The 18,383-nt window shown below is 41.3% G+C and overlaps 1 protein-coding gene across 3 annotated transcripts in view; it reads left to right on the top strand.

The window, feature by feature from the left end:
• Positions 1-18,383, top strand: part of LOC134577579 (brain-specific angiogenesis inhibitor 1-associated protein 2-like) — a 199,711-nt gene that overhangs the window by 133,338 nt on the left and 47,990 nt on the right. For all 3 annotated transcript variants that reach the window (XM_063436396.1, XM_063436397.1, XM_063436398.1), the window contains 3 exons: positions 10,422-10,483; positions 17,031-17,102; positions 17,218-17,355. In XM_063436396.1, the coding sequence (XP_063292466.1) occupies positions 10,422-10,483; positions 17,031-17,102; positions 17,218-17,355 (272 nt within the window). The remainder of the gene's footprint in view (positions 1-10,421; positions 10,484-17,030; positions 17,103-17,217; positions 17,356-18,383) is intronic.

The following is an 18,383-nucleotide window of genomic DNA, read 5'->3' as shown; positions in this document are numbered from 1 at the left end:
CTTCATCCCAACTTAATGCTGTGTAGTCACAATTGTTGATATTACTAGCTATATAAATGCTAATACTAATAAATACCCTTTATTGTTTTGTCAGTCCTCTTTTTCTAAGATTCCTCATTGCTCCCCCCTAAATGTTCACCCTTCATCCAGGACTTCACCTTGTCAGTTCCTCATTCTATTTACCTGTTTTAGATTTGTTTTTTTATTTTATTAAAGGCACAGAGACTCATATTATCCTGCACTCTTTCTTTATTTCCCCAGCAGCAAATAAATAAACATTGAAAGAAACTATTGAAACAATGGAAAAAATAACAGATAGTATTGTAAATAATTTAATAACATCTTTTTGGATCTGCTTTAGGCCTGCCCGCTAGTATTCTGGGTCTGCTGCGACCTCTCACCTAGCTCTGCTGGTTTTCGGACAGCTCATTGCTTCCCTGTGATTATCTTGTGATGTTTGTCTTTTCCCCTCTATCCCACTAGGGCATACTATCTATTTGTCTCTCCTAGGATATTATTTTTATTTCCTCCCCACTTAAGTGTATTTTGAGAGGCTTTGGGGTTTCTCAATGCTTAGACTCATTTTATCACTGGGATAGGGTGCCATCCCTGAGTAACCTTTGTGGCACCCAATTATAGCTCCTGCTAGCCTGTACTATTGGTACTTGGTTTACTCGGCTATATTATTATAAGATAGTTCTTGGAATACTCTGTATATATTGCTGAGGAGATGGCTCTCTCTTTTGACTGTCAAAGGACTTGTGGGATTCCTTTGCGGATTTCCCCTTCGGTCTCTGGGGCTGGGGCCATGTTTTTGGTCCTGAAGGAGTTCCAAACTATTTTAGACTCCTCCATGTGCAAGTATATGCCCAAAGCCCTGGTCTCTGCCATGGGAGCAATGTCAAACTCCCTTTTAACCAAAATAACTCTCTCATCCACTATAACTCTGATAATATCTGATTCTTAATTTAGCGACCATGAGGAGGACTCTAATGAGTCTTATTTGGACTCTTTTGACAAACATTCTGGGAATGATTTAGATGAAGCACACCTGCATAATCTCTCATGCCCAGCTTATGACCTGGGATGATGGCTGGGTCTTGGATCCTCAGGGTGAGTCAACTGTTTGATCCAGACAACCTACATCATCTCTGATCAGCTGAATGGTCACCATCCGAGCATGTGGCCTGGTATTTGGCTTCATGTGTCCGCAAGCTGTTGGAGAAGTCAACACGCAATAACTTGCATGCTGAGTGGTGAGTTGATGAATCCACCAATTAAAAAAGCCGGCCCCTGGTTAAACTAATTTGGGACATTGGATTTTATTATCAAAGTGTATTAATACCCCATAGGGAGTTTTTATTGTTTTTATGTTTGCGTTTTTATATCTTGTTTTATTCCACATTACTACTAATAAATTGTGAGCATCCAAGTATCCTGTGGGAGCATACAACTCTTCATTTATGTTGATACTGCTACAGTACTACTAAAATAACGTGAGTGCAATCAGTGCTGCTTATTTACTGTTTCTGTTCTCCTCAAGTTTGCTCCTTATTTACGGTTCAGTTGTCTACTGGATCAGAAAGAAAGAGGAAGTTAAAGGGAAACTTGCCCCCTCCCCCCGTAGAATAGGAAGGGTTAAAAACCTTTCTGTCAGTTACCTGAAATCAGCGCCGATGTCCCTTGGTGCTAGATCAGGTTCCGCCTCTGTTCCTCCTCCCCTGGGATCAGGGACTTAAAGCTCATGCGCAACAAGTGCCACAATCAAAGCTTTCCTATGGGATTTTAGCTGATGCTGGATGTCTTTATGCAAAGCACGAGGACGTCCAGCGTCAGTTAGGCAACCAAAAGCCACCTAACGACCTGGAAGCACCTCTAGTGGCTGTCTGGTAAATACATGGATAGTGTTAATGGATAGTAATGGTAATGGATAGTAATCGGAAAAGAGGAGTGTATACCGCGCCTAGAGGTATTAGTATATAAAAAAATTATATGGTGGTATATGGTGGCAGTGGTGCACCTTGGAAAATCCCTGAAGCAATACCACCATATATCCCGAGACGGGGATTATACCGTCCAGGCGCATCACAGCTGAGCTCTGTTATAGCTCATCCCCATGTGAGTGGACTGTGTATAGCTTTATTTGACCTTTCTTGTTTATTTACTGTATTGCACTATTATGTTTTGCTTTTTATTTTGAGGTTACTACCCATTGTCAAAATTTCCATCGACTATATGTATGTATAATTTTTTTATATACTAATACCTCTAGGCGCGGTATACACTCCTCTTTTCCGATTTCTATTTCACATACAAGGTTTTGGGAATCCTTGTTTTGTACACTGCTGCCTGCCCATCACTTACTATAGCTAGCGCCTATTACCCTCTGCTTTGTGTTAATGGATAGTGCCTGCCTCCTATAGGATTTATATATAGGTGTTGCCACATATAATGTTATATCTTATCTTTTCCATTGTTTCAACTGTTTTTTTTTTTTTTAAATGATTATTTCTGTACTGCTGGGGGAAAATAAAGAAAGAGTGCAGCATAATACTTCATGATACAAGTAAAATGTGGATGTTGCTTTTTGCAACTGTAACAAAAAAGTTGATCGTCTCACCGTACGTGCGTATTGGAGGTAGCAGGGATATATGATATCACCCCTCGCAATTCCATCAACTCCAACCCTGGCGACAGATATAATCATCTTCTACCCTTGCAGGTAGCACTGGGAGTGCACATGCAAGGGGAGAATTCAGTACTTCCTTCCCACCTCCCTCCATTTGTTAATATACAGTATGTGCCTTTTTTTGTCTTTTTAATTTCTTCCCTCCCTTGTCCACAACACCACTCCCTCTCTCCCACCCTTTCTCAGAGCAAAAGTCACACGCATGCACTCTAAGCTGAGGAGAATGATCCAATCAAATGCTTCTCTATAAGAAGCATTTAATTGGACCTCGCAAGGGAAGAAGTGACATTGCACAAGGGGTGGAAACCAGTGAGGGGAGCTTTGCCTGATGCTGGATTCCACGTAAGTTTATTCTTATTTTACAGGTTAATAATTGGGGGACACCTAATTGCTAATGGCCAGTAAAGCATTGTAAATTAAAAAATAAATTTATTTAAAAAGGCCTGGAATAACCCTTTAAAGGAACACTATAGTCACCTGAATTACTTTAGCTAAATAAAGCAGTTTTAGTGTATAGATCATTCCCCTGCAATTTCACTGCTCAATTCACTGTCATTTAGGAGTTAAATCACTTTGTTTCTGTTTATGCAGCCCTAGCCACATATCCCCTGGCTATGATTGACAGAGCCTGCATGAAAAAAAAATGGATTCACTTTCAAACAGATGTAATTTACCTTAAATAATTGTATCTCAATCTCTAAATTGAACTTTAATTACATACAGGAGACTCTTGCAGGGTCTAGCAAGCTATTAACATAGCAGGGGATAAGAACATCTTAATTAAACAGAACTTGCAATAAAGAAAGCCTAAATAGGGCTCTCTTTACAGGAAGTGTTTATGGAAGGCTGTGCAAGTCACATGCAGGGAGGTGTGACTAGGGTTCATAAACAAAGGGATTTAACTCCTAAATGGCAGAGGATTGAGCAGTGAGGCTGCAGGGGCATGTTCTATACACCAAAACTGCTTCATTAAGCTAAAGTTGTTCAGGGGACTATAGTGTCCCTTTAAGGTAAGTCACACAAGGCTTATTAAACACAAAATACTGAACAGCAAAACTCTTCCTGAGTATGCATGTAGATCACTGAGCATGACTATATTCCTCACTAACAGCTATCACCAGTCTGACTTGCACAGACCAAGAAAGCAGAAAATTCCTTATTTTGCCTCTCCTGTAGGCAGCTAAACAGACAGCCCCCAAAGAAAACATTAGCCTGACTATTGAGGATACGCACGTACGGTGAGACGATCAACTTTTTTGTTACAGTTGCAAAAAAATGGAATTGCGAGGGGTGATATCATATATCCCTGCTACCTCCAATTGTATGACACAGGCAGCATAAGGAAGCAGCCACAATGATCTGTTGAGACCAAAGAGATGCAAATGCTATTTTCGGTGACTCCACTGACGCATGACAACCTGAATGTGTTATGAGTGTCTTGAGCATTGTCTCATTTCACTCTCAGCAAATTTTGAATACCTCCAGCGGCACCATATTCTGGCAGCATGTTTGACTTGACATACTGCAGCAGTCTTCTGGTTAAATTTCCCTGTGAGCCAGTTGTGTTCTAGACTGTATTAAGATTGTGGACTACTAGCCAAAGCAAAAACCCACACTTTGTTGTGCTAGCACAGACACTGAACAGCTCCTGCCTGTTTCTTAATGCATTTAGTACTCCGCCAACAGACATCTCAACACACCTCCCATTGCTTTTAATCAGTAGAAGAATGGTGCTGTGAGGCTGCAACCCCCAGCTCGTGTTTGCTAGTGATCACCCCCACCCCACTTGCCTGACTTCCTCTGACTCCATAACTGCTGATGTTAGCGTGAGTGCATGTTTGTTGTGGTGAATGTTGTGGTGCATGTTTTTTATAGAACTATAGAATATTCTTTCACGCTCTGTAATATTATTCTTGTTATCACATTGTTAAATCCTTTAACAAACACTCTAATAAAAAGTTATATTTTTAAGTAATCTGTTTTCCTTCCTATAATGTCAGATTGATCGACCACCTATTAAAAGAAAGTTCTAAAAAACCCTGTAGTCAGGGCAGGTGCTACCATAAGATGGCACAGGTGGGCCACATTGTAGCACAACGGCCTGGGTGATGCAACATCCGGGTGAAAGACAGGAGGGGGTGCAAAGAATTCCACCCTGCCGCTGGTCACTCTCAATAGTGGGCCTTGCAGACTGCAGTTGAGGGTCTTCTTTGTCTCTTATCCACTCTGACAGGCTGTGACTGGAAGAATAGGGAATGAGCAGTGGGAAGGTTCATGTCAGACCAAGTAGAGGATAAAGCAGATTCTCTATTATGGTCTGTGAGGCCGCTCTACAATAACACAAATTAGGGGGCAATAGATTAAGAGCTATAAAGAGGGTAACAGCCATGGGGGGCAAAATGGTAGATGAGATACACTTAAGCAAGATAAGACAAAAGGGGCAAAAGGGTGTGTAAGAGTTGCTAAAGATGGGTTAAGAAAAAAATGGATTAGAATGGCGCAATAAATTATAATAAATAGGTGTGACTGTATATTCTAATTGCAATGATGTATATGCAGCAACCTACTAGGAACTCTGATAGCATAAATCCCCAAGTCAAAAACCAAAAAAATTTAGGTGCGCAGACAATTATAAAAGGAACATCAAATGTAAATGGAATTCCATAGAAAATCCCAAAGATATAGAAATTTAAATGTGGGATAACAATAATGGTAAAACCACATATGTGGCAAAAAACACACTTAATAACTCAGCAATACTTGCACTTTCTTGAATAATTATGTCACAGACACCTTAATGTCTTGACAAAAATCTGGAAATGGGGTAGAAACATTGTCTGTATGCTATTCACACAGTCATTAATATTCTATTACAGATTTCTCAACTTAGCTCAATGAGAAGTCTTTTCAGGCAGGTGCTCAGAGTAATTGCTACCTCTTGAGTTCAGTGCACTATATCTTTGGAATTTTCTGTGGAATTCAGTTTACATTCGATGTTCACTTTATAATCGTCTTCACACCTAAATTCTTTTGGTTAAAGATGGGTTAAGAGACACACAATCCTACACAGGTAAAAATGTGTTTTGAGGGCACATCACAATTCATCTTCGCCTGTATATCCAATAATCCTTGCACTATCCTTACCTATAGTTCAGTGTGGATAGATTCCTAACTGCAGCTTGAAGTCTTGCAGAAGGCATCAAGATTGATGATTATTGTTCAAATAAAAGCATCTGATAGAGCAGCGGTTCCCAAACTGTGCGACGTGCACACAGGGGTGCCGCGGAATGTTTCCCCGGTGCTATGGTTATAGCACCGGGGAAACATTACTGCTCAACAGGCAAGGCCAGTGCAAGGATTTTTGGGTACATAGGCGAAGATGCATTTTTCCGCACCCCCTCACCCAAAATAACATCTTCACCTATGTGCCTTTCTCCCCTCCCCATCCATTAGTGGTCTCCGCTCTTCCCTGTCCCTTAGTGTTCCTCTCCCCTCCCCCTCTTTTCCCTGTCCCTTGGTGTTTCTCTCCCCTCCCCACCCTGTCCCTTGGTGCACCCCACCCCCTTAGTGGTCACACTCCCCCTTCCTGGTGTGCCTCCTATCTCTCTTGTATCATTGCTGAGCAGAGCAGATCCCCTACAGGAGCTTCTGTTTCCTGTACCCTGCCGGACTGACAGGAAGTGCTCTCTCAGTGAGCACCTCCTGTCAGTCTGGCCGGCTACAGGAAACAGAAGCTCCTGTACCGTGCTCCGCTCTACTCCGCCACACGCTACACTCAGTGGTGTATACACACTGACAGTCACACACACTCAATGACAAACACACAGACGTCACTGACAGACACAGACTCACTGTTCTGACACACTCTAAAACATTGACAGACACACACACACTGACAGATGCACACTGATTGACACTCATTGACAGACATACTTTTACTGATTTTACAGACACTCACAAACACACACTGACAGACACACAGCATAACATACAAGCACACTACTGCAATCTAACACAAATATTACATACAAACACACCCCTGCATTCAAACAAAAGAAATATACAAACACACCCCTTCACTCAAACACAAATACTTCACACAAATATACATCCACATTTAAAAGTGATAGTATTAAAACACAATAAATGTATACAAGTACCCCTTCAAACACAAACACTGTACATTACACTATAGCGTCAATAAATGCCGCAGCGCTGTACAGATATACAGCCTAGAAATTTTGACTTGGCGTGTCTTGGAAAAATACTGAAATATTAATGGTGCCTTGAACCTAAAAAGTTTGGGAACCACTGTTACAGAGGAACATTGCAGATATATGTTGTATGTGTGATAATCGCCACGATCTGCCAATCTAATACTTATCTATGAGAAGCACTGATTGCAGTGCTTCTCAAACAGAAACAATGGTCACAGATTACATAGTTACATAGCTGAAAAGAGACTTGCGTCCACCAAGTTCATCCTTCCTCACATTTGTTTTTGCTGTTGATCCAAAAGAAGGCGAAAAACCCCAGTTTGAAGCATTTCCGGTTTTGCAACAAACTAGGAAAAAAATTCCTTCTTGACCACAGAATGGCAGTCAGATTTATCCTTAGATCAAGCAGTTATTACCCTACATTGAAAGATTATATCCTTGAATATTATGTTTATGCAAGTATTTGCTGTTTGAACATCTGTATGGACTCTGATAAAACCACTTCTTCAGGCAGAGAATTCAACATAAATGTAAAAGAGAGGTAAACAAATTCAACTGTTGATTTTATTTTAGTCTTAAACCACCAGTGGCTGTTTAGATGACTGCATAAGGTAAACATTCAATTTGTCGAATGAAGTAATTTTGATGCTTAGAGTGTCCCTTTAACTTCAAACCAAAGAAGTGACTGTTTTTAAGAACACTTTCATAGGTGATTTCTCACTTTTCAAACTGTGTAAAAGAGGAATATATTTCCTATCTTGACATTGCTTTTAAGATCTTAAGCACAATGCAACTCTTGTACTGAAAGCAGAAAGTTCATATCCTATTAAGACAAGTTACTTCCATGACTGAGTATTTCAGTTATGTGGGTGCATGATTAACAAGCAATGTGTTAGTCTTCTTAAATCAAAAGTGCAGCTACAAGATAATCTGAGTCACATTGAGCCGAAAGAATGTCATAATTAGGGTAAAAACTGTTGGAGACAACATTCATCTTTCTTTAGCTGTTTGGGGGTAACATTTTTTACTGTCCCGGAATTGTGTTTTTTTTTAATTAACGTGATCTTTCACTTCTGTGCAATAAATGTATTTTTATATACTGAAACAATACTTTTTTTGTTAAATAAATAGTGAATGCAATTCAGAACTGAATGTACAACAATTCTTCTATTGATATATAATAAAGTCAATTTGACCATTTGGAGATTCATGTTTAACAAACATGAAATTGCAGTGATGTCTCCAAATATGTCAGTTTACAGCTGATTTAGATTTTGTAAAAAATTAAAATATTTGCTGAAAACTCAATTTAGCAAATTAGTCAAGAGGTCAAGCTTCATTAAGCTTGGTTAAGCTTGGAGCTGGCAAAATAATAGTAAATAACTTAAAACACAACAGTGGTCAGCAGGAACCCTTAATAGCCATTTGGTAACTAACAGTGGCTTAGAAACCATCTCCTGTTAAGTGTGTGGAGGGGTTGGCTAAATCCTCACCATTCCAAGGGAAGTAGTGTGAGACTTAATAATAACAAGAAGGTGTGAATTTAACTGTCCATTCTGAAGTTGTTACCTGCTAATGAAATCCAGTGCAGCCAACTAATAAGCCCCATTTCCCACCCATACATATTAAAGTATGGAAAAATGAGAAATAGTATGGATTCTGAGGATCTCTATAAACTATGAGGACATACAAAATGGCACTATATAAGGCATCTAGTAGGTCAATGAGAAATAACACAGGTTGAATGCAAACTGGTCGGTTAATGAAACACTACAGACATGTATTCCTGCCCCTATATTGTTAAAACCAACATCTAGCCCCCCCCCCCCCCCCCTTGCTCGCCCTTGCCCACATAAATAAAGCAAAATCTTACCTTTATTCCAGTCTGCTGCTGCTGGCTCTGCCCCTGATCTGTCTGCTTGGTTGATATCATCAGAAGTGATGATCTGAGTCAATTACAATGCTTTTACATAGGAAAGCATTGAGTTGGCTGAGCTTGTCAAGAAGGCAGATCAGGGGCAGAGCCAGCACAAGCCAAACACAGCCTTGGCCAATCAGCATCTCCTCATAGAGATTCATTGAGGAAAGTTCAGTGTCTCCATGCAGAGGGTGGAGACACTAAATGTCAGTGCTGCACACTGTGCAGTACTGACCCAGGAACCATTTGAGGTATCGCTAGGATGTAATGTAAACACTGCATTTTCTCTGAAAATACTTTGTTTACTGCAAAAAGCCTCAAGGGAATGATTATACTAAACAGAACAAATACAATCAGCTGTAGTTGTTAAAGGGAAACTCCAGTGCCAGGAAAACGATTAGTTTTCCTGGCACTGGAGGGTCCCTCTCCCTCCCACCCCCCAATCCCCGGTTACTGAAGGGGTGAAAACCCCTTCAGTGACTTACCTGAAGCAGCGGCGATGTCCCTCGTCGCTGTCTCCGCCTCCGCGACGCTCCTCCTCTTCATTGCGTCGGCCGGTGGGCGAGACTGATCTCGCCCACTGGCCGAGGGGACCTAATGCGCATGCGCGGCAATGCCGCGCATGCGCGGCAATGCCGCGCATGCACATTACGTCTCCCCATAGGAAAGCATTGAAAAATCATTTCAATGCTTTCCTATGGGATTTTGAGCGACGCTGGAGGTCCTCACACAGCGTGAGGACATCCAGCGACGCTCTAGCACAGGTTACCTGTGCTAGAACCCAGGAAGTGACCTCTAGTGGCTGTCTAATAGACAGCCACTAGAGGTGGAATTAACCCTGCAAGGTAATTATTGCAGTTTATAAAAAACTGCAATAATTACACTTGCAGGGGTAAGGGTAGTGGGAGTTGGCACCCAGACCACTCCAATGAGCAGAAGTGGTCTGGGTGCCTAGAGTGTCCCTTTAAGGGTGTCCCCTTAATTGCCAATATCTCATAAGGGAGTAGGACGATCTAATTAGAAGGAAGTAGGAAGATCTAAACAGAAAAATAGCAGGATGCCTGTATGTGACATTTGATACCATGATTGGCGTTGTGAGAATTCCTGAATGTGCATGAACCCTTTGTAAGTGAACGGTGTGTAATACAGATAGATATAAGTTGCATAATATGCGTCATCTACATATATGATGTATCCTGTAACATGGGTGAATTAAATTATTACATACTGTACATCAGGCCAGCAGGTCATATTGCATGACAGGTGCACTTTAATAAACAAATTATTAACTGGTTTATATTAAGGATTCCCAATATAAATAAAACATGACTATTCTACTTTCCAGTAACTGTACATTTTGTGGCATAGTTTTTGGTCATTGTCATAAAGTAATGCAGAACATTTTGTTTTTGCAATAATACTTTTTATGATCACTACTGAACTGATCCTATGATTTTTTTTTATTTGTTTTGGCTCTATGTCCATTTCTTCCTCATTTATTTCTGACTAATCTCTTAGGTTTCTTACTGCTGTTTATTAGTTTTAATGCTTTGCTACAATTAGTTTGATGTTCATTCTGATGCTCTAATTTTTCCAGGAGATACATTATTCCAAATGGCTGAGGTCCATCGACAAATACAAGTTCAGCTGGAGGAAGTTGTGAGTATAATACTGCTCTTGGATTGTCTCATTTAACAAAATATTAATCAATGAATAGAGCTATTTCTAAATAATGATGCTGTTTTATAATGGTTTGCCCTCTTGTCTGGGCAAAAGGCTTCTTTATCCTTGGTGTTGTGCAGCAGAAGCCAGATGCTAACCATGTCACTCAATTATTGTCTGAGAGCACCACAGAAATATGCATAGAATTGACACTAGCAAATGTGCAACTTTTTACTGGACTGGCTAATAACACTTCAATGAAACTATTGGAGGTGATGTTACCCATCCGGCAGCAAAAGGTTTAAACTCTGTATGTGCAGAGTTTCATAGCAAAATAGGCACCGTAACCACTTCAAATCACTGAAGTTGTCATGGTGCTATATAGCGTCCCTTTAAGTCTTCAGATTTTGTATTCACTTTCCACTAGATATAGGTCATGAACTGTATTGTACGAACATTTATTTGCTGTTTTGTAAACCTTATTACACTTTATTATGATTTTTAGACATGTGCAATTTGTTTCGTTCAGAATGTACATTTGGGCGAATTTCGTGGAATTCAGACATTCAGATGCTTAAGAATGTCCGAAGTGCCAACGTTCAGTAGTTCGGAAGTGAAGAACCAAATCGAATGCCATTGGTCCGAATTGCCGATGTGCTTCAGATTTCTGAAAAGTGACAAAACAAGAGAAAGGGAGGGAAAATTACATGAATGATGACAGGAATCTTGACTAATAGGCTAATTCCAGGCACTGGGAACCCTATAGATGTGTAAGTGGTTGTGGTGGCAGTCCCTATAGATGTGTAAGTGGTTGTGGTGGCACTCCTGGCACTGGGAGCCCTATAGATGTGTAAGTAGTTGGGGTGGCAGTCCGGGCACTGGGAGCCCTATAGATGTGTAAGTGGTTGTGGTGGCAGTCCGGGCACTGGAAGCCCTATAGATGTGTAAGTGGTTGTGGTGGCAGTCCTGGCACTGGGAGCCCTATAGATGTGTAAGTGGTTGTGGTGACAGTCCAGGACTGCCACAACAACCACTTACTAGAGATGTGCAATTCATTTCATGCAATTCGGACATTCGGATGCTTACGAATGTCCGAAGTCCCAAAGTTCCGAATTACTGAATTTCTGAATAGCCGGACCGAATGCCATTGGTCCAAATTGTCGAGGTAGACACATTTTTTTACTTACCCAAATTTCCAAACCAAATCAAATTTTTTGCCCATGCACATCCCTAATGAATTTCATTTGTGAATGTTTATGTATTTTTTAAATATATTTTATTATAATTGGCATTTTATTACAATTAGCACTTACATTTTTTTCTATATGGCACTCTACTATATGTGAAACTATATTTGGCAGTTTTCATTATTGATACAGTGTGTTGTAGTTTACTCTAGCTTTACATTCTCTATTTTATTTAAGGTGAAAATATATCATTATTTTTCATGAGATACTTATTTCCCACTTATTACATTGCATTCGGATGTTTGTTATCATGACAGTTTTAATATCTGCTTGTTTTTTGCATGCCATTTCTACTTTACACTTTATTTTGTTTATATAACCTCTGTCTGCATTGGCAATTACTTTTTTTCCCTTTATTCTTTCATTGTTTTGATAGGGAGGCGCTTAGGCAGTGAAGCGTGGTTATCATGGAGCCTAGCTCATGAACACTTTGTTTTTGAGAGATGCGCTGTTATGACGTTACCATGTCTTTACGTGGTTCCACATATGTTCTTTTTTTTGCATTCCATGGATGATTTTGTTGCTTGGTTTTGGTGCCATATGTTACTGCCTGTCTCCCATTTCCTATCACGATTGGAAGGAAGGGGCAAGTCATTATCAACACTAATTGGTCTATTGTACATTGTATATATTTATGTGTAACGTTTGCAAGGATCGAAACATTGCTCTGTAAGTGATGATCCAATAAAACTGATTTGCACCTTGAACCCAGTGAGTGCCTGAAGCCTTATATTAAGTCTGGTTCAGACTGGCCATCAAGCAAACCAGGAAAATGGGCTTAGATGGCCTTGGGCGAAACTCGAGAGGCAAGATCTGAGGATCTTTCCTGCTGGCCCATTCCAAGCGCCTGCCTTGCTGTGCGATTTCACAGGCCAGTAGGAAGATCAATGATCTTCCTCACTGGCCCACTGGCACTTTACTTTAGAAGAGTAAGGGGAGAGGAGGACTAAGCAGGCGTAATTCCTCTCACGAGCTGGGATGTTTTGAGCATTACCGCAGTTACCACGATAAGCTTACGTGTCTAAATTTATGATAGTGAACTCTGGCTTCACCTGGTGGAGCTACAGGCTAGAGTCACTCACCACCACCAGGGATTGCTATGTGCCCCCAAAAGATAAGAAGAAGTCCCATCTCACACCCCCCTCCCCACACACCCAAAATAGGTCTTAAACCACTAAACAGAGTTACATACCTCACCTTTTACACACTGCATCCTTCACACACTGCACCCCTTACACACACACTGCGTCCCTCCACACAAACTGCACTCCTCACACACACTGCTCCCTCAGACATGCTCTAGATTCCCTATACACACTCTGGATCCCTACACACAGTAGATCCCCTACAGACACACACTGTCCACCTACACGCACTACATTCCTGACATACTACATCCCCTATACACACTCTGAATCCCCTACGCGCACACTAGATCCCATGTATGCAAACACAAATAGTACATTCCCTAAACACACACTCTTTACAGCCTATACACACACAATGTCAACTATACGCACATAAACTGCAGCACACCACATGCACACACTCTTTGCATTACCTATACAGACACTGTGCCCCCTACACACACACTACAGCACTTATACCCACACTCTTTACAACTCATAGCAGACATATTAAACCATAAATACTAGGGATGCACCAAAATTTCAGCTGCCGAAATTTTCGGCCGAAAATGGGCCTATCCCGTTTCGGCCGAAAACTGGTCAAATTTGCAGAAATGTAAAAAAAATAAAAAATTGGGACAGGGGGGAAAGAACACTATGGGAAAGGGGGGGAAAGAGAAAGGTGGGACAGGGGAGGGGGGAGAAAATAACACTATGGGACAGGGGAGGGGGGAAGAACACTATGGGACGGGGGAGAACAATATGGGACAGGGGAGGGGGGAAGAAGACTATGGGACAGGGGAGGGGGAAGAAGACTATGGGGCAGGGTATTGGGGGGGAGAATACTATGGAACAGGGGGTTAGAACACTATGGGATAGGGGAAAGAACAATGGGATAGGGGAGGGGAGAAAAGAACACTATAGGACTGGGGAGGAGGGGAGAAAAGAACACTAAAAAAGAGGGAGGGTAGAGGAACACTAGAGGGGGAGAGAGGAACATTAAGCGGGGGGGCGCTAAAAGAGAAGGGAGAAGGGAAGTTTTTCATATTAGATTAATTATATTCATTAAAAAGTCTAATATTGGGGGGGCGGGCCTGGCCGCCGAATAGATCAGACGTGTCTCGTCTGAGCTCTGGGATCTGGACCGGAAAATCGGTGCCAACTCCGCACCATTAGTAGCCACCAACCCAAATTGGCACCTAAACTGCCCACAAGATGAGGGCACACACAGCGATACCTCTCAAGACATGGTATGGCGCCGGAGTAACCCGACCACGGCCTGGGGCCTACTCGAGCTTGAGCCGGGGAGAGACGGCCGCTCCCCCGGGTCTCCGAACGGTGGCCGGCTGTCCCCGTCCCCCCCCCCTGGACCGGCGGGGGTTATCCCGGTCCCCGAGGGCGACCACCACGGATGATTGCCGAGCCAAAACACAATCCAGGCCGCAGAACCCAGCCCAGAGGGAGAGCTCCAAAACGGCGGATTTCCCGCAAACACATGGGCATACAAAGAGCGACCCGCCACACAATCCGGAGTCCCCCAAAGGCAGAGCCGACTTGTGGACCTCACATGCCCCCGAGACACGCCAGCAACCCACCTTAAGCGGCTACCAGTTCCGACAAAGAACCGCGAGTGGAGAGACAAAAGGCGGGAACAGAGAGAGTTCCCCTCAGGCATCCCTAACGCACGGACCACACAACTACACCAAACGAGCCCAATCCAGCAGCAGACATTCGGGAGCTCCTGCCCTGAACACCAAACTCCGGCACAGAAGACCCGAGCCCACTGGAGGGAACTTCATACTCGGATCCTCGACAACTCCCACACAGGGAAGGACCGCGACCCACAGTAGAAGCGCTCAAAACCGCCAGCCGCAGAAGCAGGCCCCCGGGATTACCCAGGGCTCTGAAGAGTGCTTAACTGAACTGTGCAGCCGGGCCTCTTACAGCCCTATATGTCCACAACCAAGCCTGGGCATCGGCTAATCCTGGACACTTACTATGGACTCTATAATGCCGTACCTGCAAACACTGAAACAAACGGTATCCACTGACTCACACACACTCTGACTTACCTGACATCACAACCTGACAACTTCTGGTATAAACAGGCCACTGCTGACAAAGATGCTGCACATAAGCACTGACAATTACCCCCATCAGTGCTAACTACGTAGACCCCAGGCCTGACAGCATCTAACCACACAACAAACGTCTAACTTTATGTCATGCTAACCCCAGTGCAGCAAATTGTAACTCTTAGCCAAGCTTGTCTTTAGGCTCCTATAGCATATACTGATAATACTAGCGGTGAAACAGCTGGAGCACCAAATGCGTAATACTCTAATGTTATATTAGAATAAATAACCCACTCGCAAGTCCGACCTTGCATGTTATGCCACAGAGCGACACTTATTAGCTTGCTATATTAATGTGATTTATACAAAACAAAAAAACAAAAAAGTGCATTGTCTTCCTACCCCCACTGTAACTAATGTCTTGAAACCTGCATATGGAATGCCGTTGGGGTACCATATGTATGCCTGTAACCAATATACGCACTGCAAAAATAAAGAATAAAAAAAAAAAAAAAGTCTCATATTAATAAAATTATAGGAAAAAAACATTTTTAAAAATCATTTGGAGAAAAGTCATTTTCGGTTTTGGTTTTGGTTTTCAGCCAATGGCATCCTGAATATTCAGTTTCGGCCCAGAATTTTCATTTCGGTGCATCCCTAATAAATACAACACAACTGAAACCGACCTTTTACACAAAACACCACACAACTCACTCTGCACACACACAATCCCATAGGTAGCCTCCATACACAAACTCTTTCCTGGCCCTTTTGCCCTCTTTTTTTGCACTTCTCTGAATAAACACAGGGCCTTTTTCTCATGCGAGTGCTCTTCAATACGGCTCTGAGCATGGGCTGCCGTGGAAGATCACTTTGAGGAGGTGCATGCTTGTCATTGATGGTAACACAACACTCGTACTTGGCCTGGTCCTCTTCCCACTGGCCGCTATGATTAAAAAATGCCCCAGGTTGGATTTCTTTTCAAGTTCAGCCCTGTATTGAATATATTCAAATATTCACAGTATAGTTTGTAAAAAAAAAAAAACTATGTGAAACCCTAGGCTAGTGACTTCAATAAAAGCTTATTAGAGTTAGAAATTGTCAAACCTAGTGTCCAATTAATGAAACGAGATTGGAGTTGTGAACTTGACTTATAAAAATATAAATATTTTGAGTTTGCTATTCACAAAAGTATCTGTTGACATGGTTCACATCAACATGTCGCATAAAGACCTCTCGGAATTGTGTGTGTTGCATAATGCTGGAAATGGTTACAAAGTTATCTCAAAATGCTTAGATATTTATCTATCCACTGTTAGACAAAATATCTATAAATAGATATTCAAAGGTAACACCATACAATTCTCAATGAGATAAAAAAAATAAAAACACTAGAATGACAGCTAAAGACTTGAAAACAACCTGTATAATATCGTTCCACCATACTACCATTTTTTTTTTATTATAAGTTTTGGATAATATTGCCACCTTAATTATAATTTTCATTTGGTATAGAGCAGATATATGATATGCATTGTGAGTATATATATCAAATCACTATCACTTTAATGGTTTGCTTTTGACACTACATTTTTTTGAATTGTGTATATGTTTTTTTGAAATCTCATTAATTTTGTTGTATCGCAGTTGAACCCTGGGGCAGGTAACATTTAGCACTCCAGATGTTGTGGACTACATCTGCCCTGATGCTCTGACAGCATCATGGCTGTAAGAGCATTCTGGCAGATGTAGTCCAGAACCTCTGGAGTGCCAGAGGTTGCTTACCACTGGTGTAACCCTTACCACTGTGTCTGTTGGACACGAGCACTGCTCTCAAAGCTGGAGAAGCCAGGTGGCAGTTTGTTCACTAAAGGAACAAATGCAACTCATTCATTGGCTGTAGTGTTTATGGTGCTTGACGTGTTACTTTAAGAAAGAGACAAAGACATGAATCCCTCCAACATTAAGAAGTATAATCTAACATGGTGTGATGTCACTAAACATAAAAAAAAAATAACCAGCAGAACCAAATATTTTTTTCTATTGCTGTATAAGTTTGTTTGAAATTTTTAAAGAGTAATTTTTTTTTTTCCAGTTAAAACTTTTCCACTCGGAACTCTTGGCTCAGTTGGAACACAAGCTGGAATTAGACATCAAGTATTTAACTGTGAGTATATTGTCTCCTGTTTCTTTATAGTATCTATCGTGCTAACTTGTCCACCCCTTGTGTATATTGTGGGCTTGTCACATTGTAACTGAGAAAACTTCCTCATTATCCCCAGGCGACACTGAAAAAATACCAGGTTGAGCATCGATCCAAGTCTGAGTCAATTGAGAAGTGTCAGTCTGAGCTAAAGAAGCTGAGGAAGAAATGCCAAAATAGCAAGAATCCCCAAAAGTATGGAGACAGAGAAGTACAGGTAAAGTAATTTGTTGCTAATACTTAAAGGAAGAACACATGTTCCTATTTTTTAATGTCCTAATGTACCTCAAATCAGTTATTTTTCTCTTTGTAGTCTGTCATATTTCACATTTCATCACACTTAACCCTTCTTTTTCTTCCTGTGTTCATTGTATGTTTTACAACTATGTGTTATATAAGATAAATACAGATATATAAGACTAATGTAATTTTAACTAATGCATTTTAAACTCTTTGGATTAAACTTTAATTCTCATAGTGAACAAGCTCAAATCTGTGCACTGGGTAAGCATGACAAGAGTTGCATTCCACTGCAGATGGAGTGCCATTCACTGGGCATGACTGGAGTTGTAGGACTCAACATCTGGAGATCCAGTTGTAACAGGGCTCTTGACATGACCAAATATGGTCATTTAAAAAAAAAAAAAGGGTGTGTATATATATATATATATATATATATATATATATATATATATATATATATTGACTGCGTATATCTCCTCTAAAAGTGTCACTAGCAATGGGTGCAATTCAGTCCTCTCTACTGTCCTGAAGCTGGCGGGACGGTACAGCTTGCCATCTCCTGACCTGATGTCTCCAAAAGTGGAACACCAGGGAACTGTCCTCAGAAAGGGTAGCACAAGTATATCAGTGAGAATATGTACTATGCTAATAGCACTAGAATCAGGGAGGGATGTAAGTGCACTGTGCATGGCCTGCCCTAATGGGGTTGTGTATGATTGACTCACAAATCCTCCATTAAAAAAGGTTTAATTTTCTTACAGCGTTTTATGTTTACGTTACACGTTCTCACCTCCTGCTATGTTAATTAAACTTTATTCACACACTTTAGGCTGCTGCAGGTTTTAGTGGGCAACTAACAGGCAGGAGATTAAAAAGTTTCTAAATAAAACACACTCTGCAATAAGGGAAGCTACAAAATGGAGACTCTTTTCAGGAAGGGTATAGGGAGGCTGTGTGAGTGTCAGCCAGGCTAGGGCATCATATACAAAATAGTTTAACTTC

The sequence above is a fragment of the Pelobates fuscus genome, chromosome 11 (genome assembly GCF_036172605.1).
Source record: "Pelobates fuscus isolate aPelFus1 chromosome 11, aPelFus1.pri, whole genome shotgun sequence".
Classification (NCBI taxonomy): domain Eukaryota; kingdom Metazoa; phylum Chordata; class Amphibia; order Anura; family Pelobatidae; genus Pelobates; species Pelobates fuscus.
Note: the sequence above shows the minus strand (reverse complement) of the source record. Positions and strands in the feature narration are given on the sequence as shown.